Raw genomic sequence first — 20,516 nt, 5'->3', positions numbered from 1 at the left:
CCTGGTGTTCATGGGCGGATTCCCTGCTTTGTTTAGGAAACAATTCTCAGACCTCTAACCTGGGGCCAAACGCCTCTGCCGCCAGCCCCTGAGAATGAAGGGTTCTCTACCCTAATCAGGGCGTGCTGCCCTTGCCTCCCTCATTTGCTGGCACGAGGCTCAGTGCTTCTTCTCTGCTCTGCTGCAAGGAAGTCTCATCTCCACACAGGCCTCTCCAGGGCGCAGTGGCTCATAGCTTCCTCCGTCAACCTGATCTTCCAAAACACCTCCAACTTTCTGGCACACTACAAGAAAACATCCTTCTTTTTCCCAGCATGGTTGTAAGTTTATTCTTTCTTATTCATTTAATAAAGAAAAATTATTGAGCACCTACTATCTTTCAGACATTCTCAATATTGGGGTACAGCAGGGAACAATGTTTAATAGGTCGTTTTGTCCTTTTGGGGCATGTGAAAGATGAAGGAGCAGTGAATGTGTGCTTATCCTGTTGCCCTGAGCAGTGTCAGCATTTAAACATGCTCAAGCTTCTAAGGACTTAAAAAAGCAATACCACTCTTTCTTAAGCTTGCTTCTCATCACCCTCTCTTTCTTCCATTCAACAATCTAATTTCTTCAGAGTCATTTACATCTCATGGCTCATCTCCTCCTCTCCCCTCAACTCACTCCCACCTGTCTTCAGACCCTGACCCCATCCCTGAAGAGGCTCCTGCTGAGACCCCCTCCAGTGCCTCATTTGATCTGATGGACACTCACCAGCCCTCGTTATATTTTTAGCGACACCATTCTTCTCCAAACACCATTGCCCCTGGACTTCAGGGTGACCATACTCTCCCCTTTGGTCTTTAGTTTCTCCCTCTCAATCTTCTTTTTCACTTCATCTCTTTCTTAGCCGTACTTAAATGCTGGTTTTCTTCAAAGTCCAGACGTAGAACCACCTCATGTCTCCCTCAATCTGCTCTCCTTAACGGATCTCAGAGCTTGGTCCTGATGACCACATAACTACTCTGATGGTTCCCACACTCACAATCATGAAGTAGACTTCTCTTCTGAGAGTCAAACACCACCAAACGGCTCATTTGATCCCTCCTCCTGGATGCCTCAAAGAAATCTCACTATCACCACGTAAAGAACTGGACTCACAAGCCCCTGCCCCGTCCTTGTCTCCAGTCTCTCCCACGTTAGGAAAAGAGCACCCCCTGTCACCAGGCTGCAGAAGCAGAAGCGTGTATATGGCTCTTGGCACCTTGTTGTCTCTCCCCAGCTACACCCATGCATCAAGACCTGCCAATTTTACCTTCTAAGCATTTCTCAACTTTGCCCACTTCCCTCCTCCATCATTGGCACCACCACCCTGGTTTAAATTATCATCTCTGTCCTATCCATCCACTGAAACAGTTCCAGCTAAAGCCACTCATTGAGGCCACTGCAGCGCCAGATCAGGGCAGGTTTTCAGCACTTATCTCACATGGTTCTCAGTAGCACAGGGCACCACTGAACATCCCTTTCTTGAAACTCATCTCCTTTGGTTCCTTCAGACAGAGAGAGATGTGATGCAGGGAAAGACCCAATTTGGATGATTACAGCTAACTTAACTGTTCTCCCTGTGTTGACTCTTGTCTCTCCAGTTTGTTGCATGCCAGACTGATCAATCTTTTCAAAATGCAGATCTGACTTGGCAGTGCTCAAAGGCGAAGATGAATGTCCTTGACCTTGTTCACAGGCATCCTCTGAACCCAGCCTATTTCACCACCTCAGCCTTACTCTTGCAAGTTCATGTCAGATACCTCATATGACTCTCCAGTCACCTTCCCCTTGCCTTGTCAATTGTTCTCACCTTCAGCTCAAACTTCAGGAAGGCCCTGCCTCATCCACAAACTAGGTAAGGTCTCTTTATTATATATTCTGTTACCACTGTACTTGTTCTTCCAGCACTTATCACAACTGGAAATGAAAACTACATTGAAATTGCTTGTTTAATTTCTACTCCCCTGCTAAAATATAAGATCCATGAGAACAGGAACCATGTGTGTTCTTCACTAGAACTGCTCCAGTGTCCTATGTTTCGGATAGAAGACACTAAACAGTGTATGAATAAATAAGACAATTACATGGCAAGGCCATACTGTCACTTCCCAGGTTTGTCCAATGTAGGCATGATGATTTCTAGGTTATCTTTGATGTAGAAGCTGGTTCCTGCTATAGTTCTTTCAAAGTGTATGATCTGCGGTTTGGGAGTTTCATACAGAATATATTCTATTCTCCCATTGAAATGTGGTTTTGTTTTCACCCTACCTACAGCTTCACTTACATGTTAGTTACTTGGTTTCTCTACTCTGACTCCTGAATTTTCACAAAGGTATTGTTTTAGCATATAGTGAATAATACTCTGTTCAATTAGATCTATTTGTTTGAAACAGTTTATGTTCTATATAGCAAAGAAATCCAAAGTAGCTTATCAAATCATGTCAATCCCTTGGGTTATATTTACTGCCCTGGTTAACATTTTAAATTACATTTATTATGATACTCTGCCCTATGAAAACATGTAACATTCTTTTTGCGTGGTATCTAATTTTATACTTCTTACGAGTTTGATTTTAAATTCCTCTAGATTTAGTCTTCAAATTGCATTCCAAACATGTTCTTTATATTTTTAAAACATTATAATGATCAGTAGAAATGAGGAAAATATCTCAAATCCCATCATTACATGCAACTTGTATTTATAAATTCCTATTTTCTCCTTCAAATTCAAGATTGGAAAGAAAATCTAAGTGCAATCTCAAGACCAAATTATTCCCCAACCTTCCCTCGGCCCCAAATCTTCCTGTGAACACATCAGGTCCAAATTCTTTAACTTTTCATAAAAATTATCAGTATCTTAAAGACACAACCTAGGATTTTTCCCATGGTGTCATTCATCTCCCATCAGAAATAGCCACTATAGATGATGAACTTGGTAGGGTCTCAAATCTTAAATCATCATATAAATATGACTCATACTTATAAACACTCCTAATTTTCTTCAATTGTGATTCACTATCATGACACTGTAAACTCCTTGAAAGTAGGGACCCTATGTTACTCATATTTGAATTCCAAGCCCTAAAACCATCTAGAACATAGAAAGTCCTCCATATCCACCAACCCAATTATGATGTATTTCTTCATCTTTCTTTCTTTACACATAAAGTTATACCCAACTGACTTCTCTCTTTCTACTTAATCATCTTTGAGGATAATGGAATAAAAAGGATATATTACTGGTTCTATTACTTCTTAGTCATACATTCTTGGGCAGCTTATTTATAATGTCAGAACCTTATTTCTTTCCTCTGGGAAGCAGGGAAAATAAAATCTACTTCATGGAGTTCAACACAATAGTTCATGCAATGCTTGGACACAAGAGGAGGGAGGTACAGGCCTCAACTGAATCAGATGCTGCTGATGTCGCCAATTTGCCACAACTGTTCTCTCCATACTGCCTTTCAGCCTGGAACGCAGTGCTTCTTAACCTTCCCCAGGGTGACAAATCAGTCATCTTTGAGAGTGGGATTCATCTGTAGAAGCAGCTAGAGCAATTTAACTCTGGCTAAAGTAGTTGTTCATGCATATTTTAGTCAAAAGAGAGACAACTATAAAGTACTGAGATGGGTTTTCTTGAATGACTATAACTGCCTCCTAAGGCAACTTGTAAAGAGTTTAAGAAATTATTTAGGCAATGGCAGAAGCAGTGGAATGGGTAAACAGTCTCCCCAAGTGAATTCTTTGAACACTACCATTCAGCTGGATGTTTTAAGTTGCAATGTTTATAGTTTAAAGCATAATGTTCCACATCTTATAGTCAAACTATAGGTATATTTTAAAACAAGTAGGTGGCTTAAGGTAAGAAAGCATTTGCAGGCCTGGCACGGTGACTCATGCCTGTAATCCTAGCACTTTGGGAGGCCAAGGCGGGAGGATCACCTGAGGTCAGGAGTTCGAGATAAGCCCTAAAATACTAAAAATACAAAATTAGCTGGGCGTGGTGGCACATGCCTGTAATCCCAGCTACTCAGGAGGCTGAGGCAGGAGAATCACTTGAACCCAGGAGGCAGAGGTTGTAGTGGGCCAAAATTGTGCCACTGCACTGCAGCCTGGGCAATAAGAGCGAAACTCCCATCTCAAAAAAAAAAGAAAGTATTTGCAAACCTTGCTCCTCATAGACTTGGTATGTTACGTCATCTGAAAAAAAAAAGAGAATAAAAGCAAAATAAGTATTAACTGAGTCATTCTATAAAATTGTTCAGTTAAAACAAAAAACTACTTAATCATAAACACAGAACTCTACTCCTTCAAATATTAATGTCTGCACAGTCAATAATAAATGCCTCTGCCCAAAAGCAATTAAAAGGCATGTAAATTATTTTCATTAAAATTTCTCAAATTGGCACAGAGGAATTTGATACACAAAAACGGTATTAAAATTTGACATCCTGTTTTGTTATGGAACAGTTAGTCGATGAGGTGAAATATGAAAGCCTGATATTCTTATAACAGTCTAACTTTGTTATAAAACAAAATGTCATGCATTAGATGTCAAAATTACTTCTTTGATGCCTTTAAAAGAAAAATCACCATGTAAACACAGCATGTGATTGAAAAATCTATGGTGATATGTTAAATCTAACGAAAATGCTCATCTAATACCTGTATCATGGTGCAATCTTTCATCTTCTACTACTGGTTCACTGGAATCTAAAAAACAAAAACACACCTTTGCCAAACAGGAAAAAACCAAACACGTTGCCAGACAGCATTCTAGGAGATTCATAAATTAATTATCTTCACAACTTTGCCAGATAGATGTTTTCATTATCATTTAATAAAATTTAAGCTGAATAACGTTCCACAATTTGATGCCTAAGTCACAAAGATAGGAAAGAGAAGAACTGGGATTTATAGCCAGCCTGACTTTATATTACATCATACTGCCCCCTTCAATTTTCAAATATTGTTTCCAGCACCCTACCTACAAAGACCAAAGTCTCAAAGATGGTTTGAAAAATACGTCTCCTTTTTCTCTCACCCCTCCATATGTCTCCTTTTTCACTCATCCCTCCATGTAGTATTAAACTATATTCAGACACTTCTATAAATATCTGACCAATCGAAAGTGATTATAAATACCACACAGGGACCTCTGTGTTGAATCACAATTGTTAACCCTGGAATAAAATGCCTTGGCCACTGCCTCAATCAGAAAACACGTATCAATAACTTTAACATTTACAAACCTGGATTTTCCTGCTCAGACGTCATCTCTTCCATATCCTGATTATAGTCTGGTGAAACTGTAAAGTAGGGAATAATTAGGAAATTACAACTACGTCTCAAATAAGGAATACATGTAATATTCGAAAACAGAAAGACACTATTTCTAGTTATGATAGAAATGCAAAATCAAGTCATAATGATATTCAAACATGTTCACTCCTGAAACAAATAGGTATTAAGTGTGTTAAATGCCAAATGCAAAGATGAATAAGGGGGGCCTGCCATCAATTGGTTCACACTCAAACCGCAAAACAGTGAAGTGCTGACAGATGATGCGTCCGCCTCCTGTGGCCATGCCCTTTAAGGGTGCTGGCATGTGACAAAACATGATTTAGACCTTTCGTTGACTTTGTAATTGAAAGGTACAAAACATGCAATTCAATTGTATCTTTTGAACTAGTAATCCTACTGATAATTTATCCTCAGGAAATAGGCATCAAAACACAAAAAAGTATATTCACAAAGAAATATCATAAATTATAAGATATAAAATTATTAATTGCATATCTTGCATATATTAATTTAAATATATCATTAATAATAGATATTATGTACTTTATAATGCCCTTTTAAAGGAAGACTCACTCTAATTAAGAAAGAACAGAATTAAATTAAAATCTCACCTGTCTCTTCCACATGGTAACTATCCTCGGTTTCTGAAAAAAATATATATTAGATTGATATTTGCTGCTTTTATAAAATGGTATGTATATATCCTGTATATGTACTCTGAAACTATGCTTATCATTAATTTTATTTAAAAAATTAAAAAATGGGACTATCAATTAAAAGTCTGCTTAACACCTTTATATTTCACTAGAACTACACTGTGGGATGTCTCCCACATTGTCCTTCTCAATCCACTCATCCCCACAAGGCTGACAACCACCACCCCCTGGACTAAAGACAGAAGACAACTTAGAGTGACACAGTGACACAGGCCAGACCAGGAAAGCTGTTCATTTCTAATCCACTTCACAACCCACTAGATGTGCTATTTCCTGGACCTGTCCTACCATTTCCTAGAGCGAAAGTACAGCAACTATGGATGGCAACACAGAAAAACAGTGGAAGAGGCTTTATACCCTTAGGGAGCTGAAGGGTAAATGTGTTGAATACTTAACCCATACACCCCAGATAGCAAAAGAGCTGCCATCGTGTCACCACACTTATGACCTTGTTAATTTTATTTAATGCATATATAAAGAATAAATATTTTTATTTTCTGAAGACTTTTAACAACCAACTTTTAAGTTCAAACTGCATCTATGTCCTAATTAAAGATTAGATCAGAAAGTAAGGTTTCTGCAATTTGTGAACTTCTTAGAAGTGTTTCTTCCTACTCCCAATCTGTGACTCCTAACTTTAAGAATATCAAATTCCTCATGCTTCTGTTTATTTGAACATCTTAACTGAAATTTGTTGTATAAGCGGCATGTAAATAGAAAAATTCTGAGCAACTGTCAATCTTACTGAGCCATTTAGGCCTAAGACTGGAGAGAAGAAGCAACCAGGATATGTGGAAATCATTTTATCAGTATCCCTACCCAGAAATTAGAAACACTGTCCCAAAGAAATCATGACATAAATGATTACTAAAGGCATAAAGTTCTGAAGCTAGTCTATAAGTGCCTATTTTCAATGTGTAATGCAGCAAAAATCAATCATATAGATGTTCAAAAGGATGGTGTGCTTGTATTTTTCACAGAAAATTATGCATTATATACAATTCTTTTGAAAACCAAACCATCCCATATTTTTATGGGAAAGTACATTTCCTATTCTAAACAATAGGCATGGGTATGTTTTTGGAAATACATGTACTCATAAAGTAGAAGCTACCTGCTTCTAAAGTAATTTTCCAATATTTAGTATTGTGAAAAGTAGATAAACTACTTTTCATTATTTTTATGCTTTTAAAAAATGTTTACTAACTGGACACACAATGGCTCATGCCTGTAATCCCAACACTTTGGGAAGCTGAGGCAGGAAAATTGCTTGAGGCCAGGAGTTTGAGACCAGCTTGGGCAATGTAAGGAGACCTTGCCACTATAAAAAATTTAAAAATTGGCAGGGCATGGTAGCATATGCCTGTGGGTCCAGCTACTTGAGAGGCTGAGGTGAGAGGATTGCTTGAGCCTGGGAGGTCAAGGCTGGAGTGAACTGTGTTCAAGCCGCTGCACTTACCAGCCATGTTGGGTAGGGTTTTATAAATAAGTTGTATAAAAAACAGCCACACTGACCCACTTAAGAACTATCGAAGGCTGCTTTTATGCTCTGATGGCAGAGTTGAGTAGCTGAACAGAGTCTGTATGATCTGGGAAACCTGAAATATTTACTCTCTGGCTATTTATAAAAAAATGTTTGCTAACGCCTGGTAGAGAAGCTAAGAATTGTGTTTTCCTCACTGTAATTACAGAGTTCATGTAAGAACATGAGCCTGTGATAGATTATCAAGTCCAATATTTCATTGGTTGTTTGAATTTTATTTAACAAATAGCACCCTAAGCAGAAGAATATAGTAAAACTAGTTTCCTGAAGTATTTGACTTACTATTTATAAGAAATTTGTATATTCTCAGTTTCCTTGAAAAGTGCTTTGAACCAAAATCAAGATATCTATTTTAAGACAAAATTCACTTTAATTGAAGCTTTAAGCTTCAACTTTTAAAAATCTAAGCAAAAGTTAAATATTAGTTTTAAAGGGGTTTAAGAAAAACTTCAGTAATTATAAGTCATTGATTATATTTTATCCTGAAACTTAAAAAAAAAAAAGTGTTCTACCTTCATGAGATACTTCAGGTTCCAGGGTCTCAAATCTATCATCTACATCAGTCGCCATAAGAAACTCATCATCCTCTTGTTGTGGTTCTCCTGTGGGTCCATCTTCTTGTTGCAAGTCTTCTCCTTTAATTATGACAATGAACAAAGTGAGACTGGCAACATACAACTGAGACACGAAAGCCCCTTGTGAAGGGCCGCCACACACCTGCTCCTGCTGCTGGGGCTTCCCTTGCCCCTCCTTTCGGCCGCTGAAGACACCATTGTCCACTCCACAGCTATTTTCTTCCTCTGGCCAAGTGCTAATCTGCCTAAGTATATGTGGTGGGGGACAGGTTTCCTCTCATTAGGATGTTGTACATCAGGACAGGAAGCTTATATATTTTATTCATTATATATTCTCAGTCACCTAGGGCCATGTCTAGCTATAGGAAGCACTCAATAAATATTTGATGAATGAATAAATGAATTCATAATTATTACTAATATATTTGCCTCTTCAATTATCCTCAGGTCAGAGAAAAGGCTTCTATGGCCTTTTCCTCGGAATTGACACAGAATTCCAGGTAACAACTTTAAATGACTATTCAAATATTCTATAGCAAAGAGTGACTAGCCACCTATCTAAATTATATGCTAGGGCCGGGCATGGCAGCTCACACCTGTAATTCCAGCACTTTGGGAGGCTGAGGCAGGCAGATCACTTGAGGTCAGGAGTTCAAGACCAGCCTGGCCAACATGGTAAAACCCCATCTCTACTAAAAATACGAAAATTAGTCAGGCATGGTGGCACGTGCCTATAGTCCCAGCTACTTGGGAGGCTGAGGCAGGAGAATCGCTTGAACCTGAGAGGCAGAAGTTGCAGTTAGCCAAGATGGTGCCACTGCACTTCAGCCTGGGTGACACAGTGAGACTCTGTCTCAAAATAAATTAATTAATTAATTAATTAAATAAAATAAAAAATAAATAAAAATAAATTATATGCTAGGTCACAGGTTTACCCGAATCACACTATGCATTCAAATGTTCCTATTAGGCTTTAAGTTATGCAAAGATGCCCACTTTCTCTTCTGTGATTAACTTCTATGATATATTGAACTGCTCTGCTTCTTTTGTGTAGAGGTTGGACATGTTACATTATTCCACTGCAACATGGTTAAGACTGGGTATTGCATCCCAATGTAACTTGACCTGGCTTCCAGCAGAGTATCTCCTGTGTATAATACTCTAAAGAAAGTGAATGGGCAGGACTTGGCTTTGCAGTGCAGCTCAGGGATTAGGAGGAGTATGGGGTCTGGAATGCATGGCTGTAGATTCAGCCTCTTCCATACCAGCTGGGTGACTGTGGGCAAATTACTTAACTACCCTGTGCCACAGATTTCCCTCCCATAAAATGGGAATAATATCTATTTGTAACATTGTTGTGAAGATTAAAACACTTAGAAAAATGCCTGGCTCTAAGTATTTAGGTGTCGTTATCATCATTATTACAGTAATAACAACATTGTCATTTGTACTGCTACTGAATCCCCCTGCCCCACAACCCCAGCCCAGACTGCAAGAAGCCTTCCTTAGTTACTCTCCCTTTAGTGTGGCAAGGCAATACCCTCGGGTGTTAGTGAATCAGGCAGGCCTATTTATGTTGATGCTATTTGTTTTCTGTCTTCTCCTCATAGCTTGCAATACTGTTTTTCCTCATTTCAGATTTTCTGCTATTCAACAAATCACCAATTTGAATTTCTGTTACAAATTTTACTTCTCTTTTTATTTTTATCATATTCCTCTTTCTTTATTCTGCTTTCATTCTATCCAGTGAAATCTGATGATTTTTACACTAGCAGGATTTAGCTTTCATATGCGGTTGTTCAGTGGAAGTATTCCTGTTTTCTGTAGCGAAACCAGTCTAACATTGAACACTATCTTTGAGTCTCCACTGCTCAGTGACAGCCTATCATGAAAAATTTCCTAAGGGGTCATGAGACTCTAGGAGTGGCCAAGCCCTCTGCAGCTGTTATATCCTCCCTGTGAGGTAGGTACTGGTATCCTACTTTGAAAGATGAAGAACTTGAAAAACTGTGCTAAAGCCACATGGCTAATCAATGGCAGATGCAGGACCTGAATCCAGTTGTGAATGCACCATGATGAGGGCAGGGAGGTTATGTTCAGTCTGAGAGACATGATTGGGTAGGGCTGGGCAACACACCGCAGCAAAAGATATACCAAGTGCAGGGGTGCCAAAGCAGTGATAGGCTTGGCAATTACAAGGAAAAGAGAGGTCAGCTGGGCTAGAGAAAAGTCACTGAAGGGGAAAAAGAGGCTGGGATCAGACAAGGCACAACTGGCTGGGCCACATTAAGCACAGGTTATAGAGGAGCAAGTATGGAAACAGGGAGACCCAGCTGGATGCTACTGTGCTACTGCAACCGTCATGGCAAGAAGCCACGGTCACACTGAGGCCCTAGAGAGCCAAAATCAGTGCTGGGGCAATGCTGACAGGATTTGCTGATGGATTAGATGTGAGGGAAGAAGAAAAATCAAAGAAAACTCTCGAGTTTTCAAGTTAAGCAACTAAGAGGGTAGGAGGACCATTAACTAAAATATAAAAGACTAGCATAAGCAATCTGGGGAGAACTGGGGTGAGGAGGGGCTATGGGGTGTGGGAAGAATCATCAGTTCTGTGGCAGGCATGCTTTAAGTCTGAAACACCCATAAGACATCCAAATGGAGATGCCAAGCATGCAGTTAGGTAAACCTGGAGTTTAGATGAGCAATCAGGGCTGCAGCTATGTATTTAAAAGTCATCAACATACAAAGAATATTTATAGCCATGGGCCATAAATGTGATTTTCTAAATGTTATTAAAGAAAAGAACAAGTCCAAGAAGGAGGCTGTGGCCAGGACACGGTGCTAGACTTGACTACTTCCCTCTTTTGGCTGCCTGCCCACCCCCCACCGCCTAAACATCTTAGGGGTCTATTTCTCTCCACCCCCTCCTTTGGCTGAGGCAAGTTTGCTACCATCCTGAATCACTGTTACCTGCACAACCTCCATCTCATCTCCCAGCTGCACTCTTGCATCCCCCCCATGCATTTTTCATGCTACAGACAGAAGGCACAACACTCCTAAATACCTTCCCCAACGACTTCAGTTACTCTTAGAATCAAGTAAAAAATACCCTTTTTCTCATGACTCTCCACCTACATATTCCATGTGCCAGCCATTCTGAACTACTTTCAGGTCCTCTCCTGTCTCTGGGATATGCCTTCTGCTTAAAACACTCATCACCAGCACTGGCCTGGCGAAGGTCTACACCAGCCTCTTCTGATCCCCCTTCTGAGTAAGACCTAAAGAGCATCCCGTGTTTTATTACCATGACAGCACTTACACCATTATATTTAAGTCACTTATTCATTTAGACTGGATTTTCCTTCTGTTAAAGTTGGGGTGCAGTGGGGAAGGAAGGCTTGAGGAAGGGGAAGCCTGCACTTGCTCATACCGGCCAATGAGTGGCTTTCTAGGCTGCAAAGAAGCTAGAAATAAAAGCGTACAGGCTTCTACACCCCTAGTATCCACTGGCAAAAAACAGTTTAAACTATAGGGCATTGTTTGTTTTTAAGAAACGTAATTTTATTTTGCTTTAGGCCACCCTTGGATCACACCAAATCATCAGGAGAATCAGGATTCCAGAGCATCCTGCCCACTCCACAATCCCTTCATGAGTTAACGTTTTGAGATCACGATCTCTGTTTTTATCAAGGGATGCCTCAAGAAGCAGCCTTATAAAACCTTAAAACGTTAGTTCCTGGATTATTACTTAGTATCCTCTACACAGAGCTCCCCATGAAAAATTTTTAAATTTAAGTACTGGGAAAATGTTTTCTATTCTCACTTTTTTTTTCTGTCTGCTTAGTGCAACCTATGTAATTAAAAGTGTCTTCGTTTTTGTTGTGGTGACCAGCCAACCATGAAGCAAAATCGAGGTGGAGGACAACACCTGGATGAGCCCGACCGTGGGCCTGTGTTCCACTTTCCTCCTCTCCGCCCTCCCCTTCTGTTCCTGATGGATCACTGTTTTCAATCTGTTCATTCTCATTTATTCCCACCAGTTCTCTCTTAGATGTATGCAGTGAGTTCCTCCACGGTGAAGTGGAATAAAGTAAGTTTAGTGCTATTTCAAAAATAACATCTGTTCTCTAAGTTTGAATTCAAAAACTTTTTAAAAAACACAAACACCCAATTAACCTTTAAATTTTAAAACAAATGTCCAAGTCATTTTACATAACTGTTATTTTAGTAACTCAAAACAAAGAGCAGATTTTAATTCATACCATGTTCTGCGTGTACCATTTCATGGAGAAGGGACTGAATTTGTTCTTTTGCTTCATCTTCGATATTCTGGGGGTCTAAAATAATCGCAAAACATAGCTAAGTAGAAAAGCTCAAACATTAACATGGACTCCTAACACTCAAATATGACATTGGTGCATACACATTAAAATGAACATATTTGACTAAGCAACTATGCATTCCTTCTCTGTCAGCTTATATTTTTTTGTTCTGTGTTGGCAAACATGGTAGATATGTAAAATTTGTTTTATTCTGTCAACAGACTTAAGCATTAAAAGACTTTCAGTAAGATTTTTAAAGAAAGAAAACTCAGGCTCAGATCTGTATTTTAAAAAAGAACCTTATTAAAAGCAAAATGACTTGTTTCTAATTAATAAAATTCACAATAATGATAAAATAAAGTGGGAAGAATAAAGCTTTCATAAAGGGAAATAGGTGGAAATAAAGACAGAAATGTGGAAGACAAGGTCAATACGGATTGAAGTATCTGGTCAACCATTACCTATCTTCCCTGAGAGGAGAAAGGGCACTCCTGCAGGTGGGAGGACTGAGTACTCAGAGGTAGCTGACTGCTCTCACTCAGGTTTGTCAGGAAGTGTCAGTAGAAAACCTTACATTGTAACTGACAATCCTTTCAGCTTTGGAGAACCACATCTGACATTGAGATCCATAAATTCAAATAAATTGAATTACAAAAGTGAACATAAATGATGACATTCCAAAAACACTGTGGTGCTTATCAGATTATCAGATTTAACTGCAACATCACACAATGTACAAGAAGCTATAACTATATTGATACTGTTATAAGTTCTCTAATAAATATAATCTATGTTCAGTGAATAAAAGTAGCACTACACTTAGTATCATAAATGCTGTCATGTGAGATAATGGCAGTGACATCAGTTGTGTCAAAGAGCTAATCTTCCATGACAAAAAACAGAGTAAGTTAATTTAGACTTCAGGAAGAAAAAGAGTTTAAACGTAATATCTACTATGCCAATCACACTACAAAATCATTTCCAAAGCATAAAAATGCCTATTTTTAATAAATGTTTATATTTCACAAGCAATTTATATATGTAGTCTTGTGCTATTATACAGTCTGCCAATCGCCATCCTCTCTCACAAAGCCTAATACAGCTTCCTAACTGGATTCCCAGCTTCATAACTGCTGAAATCACCATCCAAAGAGAACATAATTTGAGTTACTAGAAGTGGAGGGTGGTGCACTCTGCTCACTTTTTAATGGCTATCTTTGCCCAAACTGGTGAAAGTCTCAGTTCCTAGGAGCAGAATATAATACCTCCACAACTGAGTCCTCACACACTGCTCCAGAATCATCTGCTACCAGCACTGGCTTTGAACTTAGTGAGGACTCCATACCATTTCAGCTTTCCATAATTTTGCAAATACTCCTCCTCTCCGCTGGAGGGGATTGGAAGATGCAGTAGCCGGAGTGTAATGGGTTAAAAAAAAGCATGAAAAATAAGGTAAAAAAGTAATTGTGGATTCTTCTTTCAAAATCGTGGCTATTGTAGAGGGGAGAGGGATTAGGTGGCAGAAAAAAGAAATGTGGGGGTCAAGAGCGGTTTTATTTCAGTACAAAGTAAAATTTGAGGTGTTAAATCCAAACACACACTATAAAACTTTTTAAAAGTTATTGTCTGTTCTGGAGCTATGGTATGATCATAGCAATTCTACAGGAATGAGAGAGAATACATTGTCCTAGGATTAAAAATTCAACAAATAACAAAATTCAGAGCAACATGTTGGCCTTAAAGGAAAAAAATATCAAATATTATTCCTCAGCACACAGTTAAAAAATCAGCCAAAGTACCATTTGGATTCAGTCCTTAAGTTTTCAGTAAATATGTAGTGTCATTCCTTTAATTTCCAATAGGTGGCATAAGAAAACCAGAGACTTAGAGACTGTATTAAATTTACTAACTTATTAAAAAATTTCACGATTTTCCTGCCTATAGTCATAGGCTTTGGGATAACTACAGAGATGCTTGATTTATGAACCCATGTAGACACAAAACAGGCTCCATAGATGACCACAGGGAGGTGTGGGAAGTCTTTTAAAATAAACAGGAGACCCTCATACAAAAAAGACTGAGAAACCACTAGATCTACTCTATTAAATCACGTGACAAATGATAACACTAGTGTAGAATTGTGTGTATTTTTACTTTCAAGGTAATATAGTACAGTAGTGCTGGAATTGGAATCAAGAAACAACATGCAGTTCATGATGTTCCTAAATGTGTGGTTTTGGACAAAGAACAACTGTCTGCCTTAGAGCTGATCTTAAAAATTAATATTATCCTGTGCCAATTTCTACTAGAAAAATACTACATAATTTCAGAAGAGAAAAAAAGTAGTTAATCATTCTGTAAAGGATGTGAAACAAATTCCAGGTAAAATCTGATTCTGTAAATGGGGATACCTGTCAGGCTCTGGCACACCTGGGCGAGACTCGAGGATGAGGACAAGCTTACCTGCCTCCACAGGAACCAGCTCCTCGGGCTCAGCGTGTGGCTCAGCCTCTTCTGGCGGGACTGCTGGCTCTGAAGTAGATCTCTCTTTAAGTCCTGCATTTTTTTATTCACAAAGTTAACTTGAGTTTTTGTGGGGTTTTCTGTCACATTAAATCAGGAAAAATAATATTTTCAAACAGTTAATAGTGCAGGTAATTAATAGTTTCTAAAATTGTATGCCTAAAAAGTGAGGTAGGAAAATAGTTTGCTCTTCAACTTCACATGAGCCTTGAATATATTTCTGTCTTAGTTAACTTTTCACTTCAAATTAAAACAAAATCATCGTTTAAATGTTCATGAATCTCTAAAATGGTCATGTCTAAACCTGCCAAAAGTTCAATATGAGTTCAAGCTCTTTTTGTGTTCATAAGCGATTAATTCCTAAGCCCTGCAGTTTGAATTCAGCAATGAGGCAACTAAGATGCACTTGAACTTTCTGTTATTCAGGTACACTCAATGTTTTCACTTATATAATTATTTATTCTACCTGAAAAACAGTTAAAAAGAAAAAGAAATCATACATAACTATTATCTTCTAAAGGAAACCCCTACAAGTAATCAATCATATTATTCTATAACAGCTAAAATACATGAAAATTTAAAAGTTCTTCTCCCTTTTACAAGTCCTAAGAAAAATAAGACAGCAGGGTATGTTAACATGAAACTGATTTTAAAGTCAAGGCCAGTCTAAAATCTACTATATTAAGTTAGTTATTTGAAGTTATTTGATATTTTGTATGTGGAACATTAAAATAGGTCCTCAATTAAATCCAAGTATTTAGAAAACAGCTAAATTCAAGAGTTCAAAGATTCTGTTTGCTGATCCTGGAGTCCTCCTGACCTCATTAAGAATCTCCTACCAAGAGTAGTCACTGTGCATGGACAGCCTGCGGCAGGAAGGTCAAGGTGATGTGAAGGGCAGTGTTCTAATCTTAAGCAGCTCTGTGCAGTCATGTATGCACACTAATGTGGTCTGGAAAATTCTCATTTCAATGTATTATTCTTCTTATTATTTTTCCTATGTCTCTTCATGTTTCTTTTATTGACAAAAACATACTCCCACATTCCTCTTCCCAAATCTTAAAAGAAACAGAGACAGATACACAGGACCCTGCCACATCACTTACATTTCCTCTAGTTACCATTTGCAACACTATTTCCACACAAAACTCACCACTAGTACACCTGACACCAACACATACAGTTGTGTTCTATACATAAGTTACCTCTAACTGTAAGACAGACTGCAAAGGGATTATGCACAGGTCCTAACTGTAGTTCAAGTTCAGGGAGGAGGGGGTAGAGATGAACGCCTAGTAAAAGACATCACATTTCAAAATCAAATTTAGGGCCGCCCTCCCTTTTACCATTTAAATAATCATTTTTACATCCCTCAACTGTTAATGTAACAGGTATGGAATGATTCATTGCCAAGTTCTGCTGAATGAATGGGAAAAAGCTTAAGAATCTCAAGAATCAAGTAATTTATCTTTGCACTCTCAGCACCTCAGCTAACACTTGGCACATAGCAGTTGCTCAATGAACACTTGCTGAAGGGCTGAATACACCCAGTGGTGTGACTATTCTGCTAAGTCTAAATGGCTGTGGGGATTCCCTGCAGGGCCAGGGCTTCTTAGGTGCACTCCAGTAGCTGAGTAGAAGAGGGAAGGGGACTCACATTAGTACTTCTCTACTCCTATGTACCAGAGATCCGTATTTCTGCTCCAGCATCCACCATTTCAGTGCCATGAGTCTAGTTTCCCTGAGACACTCCCAGTTTATGTCTGCTGTCCTGAAATTATTTCACTCTCAAAACTATCTGAATGAAAAACTACAGGGTCATCCTTCACTGACCCCACTTTAGAAGGCTCTCAAACTGTGTTCCATGTGTTATATAAGCAATGAAATGTTTTCTCACCAAACGATAAAGATTTAAACTGCCTGAAAACCCCATTCTTAATGAGTTTTGAAGTTTCATTTGAAAAAAAAAAATCATAATGCTACGTGTTCGAATACTACTAGTATACCAACATTCCGACATACAATGCCCCTGAGGGTCAGCTTTCTCTAACCAACTTGAACTTATTTGTCTCTAAAATTGAAATTGCAAAACATAGGAAAAACAAGAGAAAGCAAAAGCACAGAGCAAAAAAATATTGATTTTTTTACCCTGTCCAAAGTGGAAGGTGTATTATAAAATCGTTAATACCTGGTCATAGCTATTTCCAGAGATGAAATCAGTACCAAAAAAAATTGTAAACTTCAAAGAAGCTGAGATCATATTACTATATCTCCTCCTCTAGACCTCTATAAACTTTTTGAAACTTAACAAAAACACATTCTAGACTATAATTGCTTTAACAACCCATATGGAAGAATTTGCCCTACAAGATTTTATTTCAGTGTTTCCAAAAAACTTTTTGCCACCCAAACTCATTTTAGTTCTAAAATTGGAGGGAAAAAGCAAGAGAAAATGAATCAAGAAAAGTAAATGCATATAAGCTCAATTCAGTCATAGGAAAGGTTTTCAAAATGGATTTATTATGAGGTACAAGTGGCAACGATGTAGCAAGGAAATAAATATTCAAAATTAGGTTATGACATGAGCTGTGTCGGTTTTGATGTTCCTGGGGCTGCAGTTACCAAACTGCCAGCTTACAATGGTTGAGCAGGAAGGAAATTTATCATCTAACTAAACAAGAAGTGCGGAGGCGGCTGACTGCATCGCAGGTCAAGCTTCACCCTCAGGCTGGCAATCAGAGCTCCCCAGCTGCAAGCTTCTTTTTCAGACAAGCCGATGTCCAGAAGCAAAAGGAGCATCTCTTGCTCTGCTTCTTTCTCAGGCTTGAGGAAATCTTTTCCAGAAGCTGCCAGCAGTCTTCCTTTTCAGTGTTAATCATCAGGACTGGGACCCACTTCCATTCCTGTGCTGGCAAAAGGAACAGGGCGTCCACAGCTGCCTTCCAGTCATTACGTGTGGTGAACAGATACTGCCAGTCCACAGCAATGGCCACAACATGATTTGGAAAACACATTAATTCCCTTAAAACGTACCTTGGTTTTAGTTCTTTAGGTTCATCAGATAAATATGGAAATTAAAAAACATTTGCATTGAATCACTATATAATTGCCCCTCCAATTTTAATTAAAATTAGATGAAGCTAGAAAAGCAAATCAGCATTTTAAATCAACCACTCATAGCAAATATGATAAATGACACAAATACCCAAACCCAGGATTAGCTTACTTTATTCATTGCTGCCCATAATGAGAAAGAATCAATACATTTCTTTCCATAAATATGTAGTAGTTGTAATGTTGCATTCAATCGTTCAACAAATACTTAGCACCTATTAATTCAAGGCATTATTCTATAGTAAATGAAAACAATACACCTACCTTCCGGGGGAGAGAGCAATTTAAAAAATTAGAAACATGAACTATTTAGAGTATATTGGATGGGGACAGATGGTACGGGGAAGACAGGAACAGGGAGCACATTAGGGAAAAGTAGGGGTGGGGACTATTCATACTACTTTGGCAAAAGGACTCACTGATAACATGTGAACAGACCTGAAGGGAATCAGGGATGTGGCTATGTAAGTTACACATGTGTTTCGGGTAGGGAACTGCAAGTTCAGTCATGTGTTGCTTAACAACAGCGATACATTCTGAGGAACATGTGGAAATACATTTTGAAATGTGCCATTAGGAAATTTTACCACTGTGGGAACACTGCAGCGTGCCCAGGCAAACTTAGAAGGTATAGCCTGCCACACACCTAGACTGTATGCAATATCCTATTGTTCCCAGGCTACAAAACTGTACAGCACGTACTGTACCGAATACTGTAGACAACTGTAACACAAATTGTGACTTGAGGGAACACAAAGGATTTACTTCTCCTAAGAGTTATAAGCAAGCCACTCCCTCAACAAAACCTGGGAAACAATTATAAACTTATTTTGTTTCATAGAATTTCATATACCTAACCCATTAAAAAGTTAAAAAGTTTGTTAAAATTAGTGTTTTAATCTTTGGTTTACTAATTCAAAGGTGCATAGATGAAAGAAAACGTGTCCTTACTAATCCAGTTTACTCCAGCTATGGTTATCTGTGCTCAGGGTGAGTGCTCAGAAGTGGTACTGCTTCAATTGCAAGGAGCCTAGCAGTATAAATCAATTTATCCCAAGATTAAGGCTCATAGGTATATTAAATTTGAGAAATATTCTGGAAAATCAATACACCAGAAAGGCATGCATACTAGGTAACCATGCTAATCCTCGCTGTTGCTCCTGGCTTGTATAATCAGTGAATACAGATCTTCCTCAGTATACCAACAGCAGTCTCGGAATTTATCAAAATTCTGAGACTACCAGGTATTCAAAGATGCCCCATGATATGCAGTAAGAGCCATTCCAGATTCAAAGCATCTTCATGTAACCCAAGCTGGACAGACAGATTTCAAACAGACATAAATTACAAAAGAATTAAACACTGCCAATAAGGTTCCCAAGAGCCTGGTTACAGCACCAATGAAGGGACTCAACAAAGACTGGTGAGAGTGGACTCACTTTAACATCATGAAAAATACAGTTCAAGGACATGCAACTCAGGATGGTGTGTAAGTTCAGGCACCTGGGACAAGAGGATGCCTTTGAATTCCATTTGAATTCTATCTGTGTTAACCACAGCTACACTTTTTGGTTTCCACAAACGCAAAAAGGGGACAAAACAGGACCCCTAAGAAGGGCTTTAAGAATTAAATGAGATAATTTAAATAAGTATTTTTCCAAAAATGTACCATTTCATTTAATTCTCTAAAAAAATCTTTATACCTCCTCCCTGCCAGTCACAGGCAACTTCCAAGGTAGTTAAAACACTGCAATTACGGAACAATCTTTTGGGTTCTTTAAAAACACACACACAGTTTTCTTCTTCCTAATATTCTTTGATGGTATATATACACCGAAATATTTTTAGATAATTTGTTTTGTATATTCACCATTCAATAAACAAACACTGAATGCCTATTAATGTCAGTTACTAGGATAGGTGCTTGAGATGAATCGTAGTCTGGCAGCAAAGTCCAGGAATGAGGCAAGGTGATGAGTGCGATAACTGGAGTGTGCGGGGTGCAGCCACTTGGGAGGGTCAGGGATGTCTGAGTGCAGAGGTGATGACTGGGCTGGGTCCCGTGAGAGAGACAAAGGCAGCCCACCACACAGGGCAGGGGCACGTTCAGGAGCACATTCTAGGCGGAGGGGACTAGTGGGCTGTACTGACAATCGTTCCAGTCTCCTTACTTTCTCTCTCAGCCCCTTGCTTATTTTAGAGCATTTCACTGGAGGGATTGCAGCCACCTCAATCTCTTGTATCCCCCATGCCTTGCCCACTCCCCAGCATGCTGTAGATACTCAGAAAGATTAGCTGAATCAATAAATGGGAACTATAGACCCAGCATGTTGGTGCTACATAATTATCAAAAATAACCCAACAGCTTTAAGCATAGATCATCTTCCTCTAATAG

General features: G+C 38.8%; 1 protein-coding gene across 49 annotated transcripts in view; it reads right to left on the bottom strand.

Annotated features, from left to right (window-relative positions):
- Positions 1 to 20,516, bottom strand: part of ASPH (aspartate beta-hydroxylase) — a 222,749-nt gene that overhangs the window by 137,083 nt on the left and 65,150 nt on the right. For 18 of the 49 annotated variants that reach the window (XM_055286256.2, XM_055286297.2, XM_063643281.1 and 15 more), the window contains 7 exons: positions 14,948 to 15,040; positions 12,425 to 12,499; positions 8,100 to 8,222; positions 5,940 to 5,972; positions 5,277 to 5,333; positions 4,690 to 4,737; positions 4,192 to 4,224 (listed from right to left, as the gene is read on the bottom strand). The exons of 2 other annotated variants lie outside the window; for them this stretch is intronic. In XM_055286256.2, coding sequence (XP_055142231.1) covers positions 4,192 to 4,224; positions 4,690 to 4,737; positions 5,277 to 5,333; positions 5,940 to 5,972; positions 8,100 to 8,222; positions 12,425 to 12,499; positions 14,948 to 15,040 — 462 coding nt within the window. The remainder of the gene's footprint in view (positions 1 to 4,191; positions 4,225 to 4,689; positions 4,738 to 5,276; positions 5,334 to 5,939; positions 5,973 to 8,099; positions 8,223 to 12,424; positions 12,500 to 14,947; positions 15,041 to 20,516) is intronic. 29 more of the 49 variants (XM_055286260.2, XM_055286263.2, XM_055286267.2 and 26 more) reach the window with 5 other exon arrangements.

This window comes from Symphalangus syndactylus, chromosome 7 (genome assembly GCF_028878055.3).
Source record: "Symphalangus syndactylus isolate Jambi chromosome 7, NHGRI_mSymSyn1-v2.1_pri, whole genome shotgun sequence".
In the NCBI taxonomy this organism is placed as follows: domain Eukaryota; kingdom Metazoa; phylum Chordata; class Mammalia; order Primates; family Hylobatidae; genus Symphalangus; species Symphalangus syndactylus.
The sequence above is the reverse complement of the archived record's forward strand: the minus strand, read 5'-3'. Positions and strand labels throughout refer to the sequence as shown.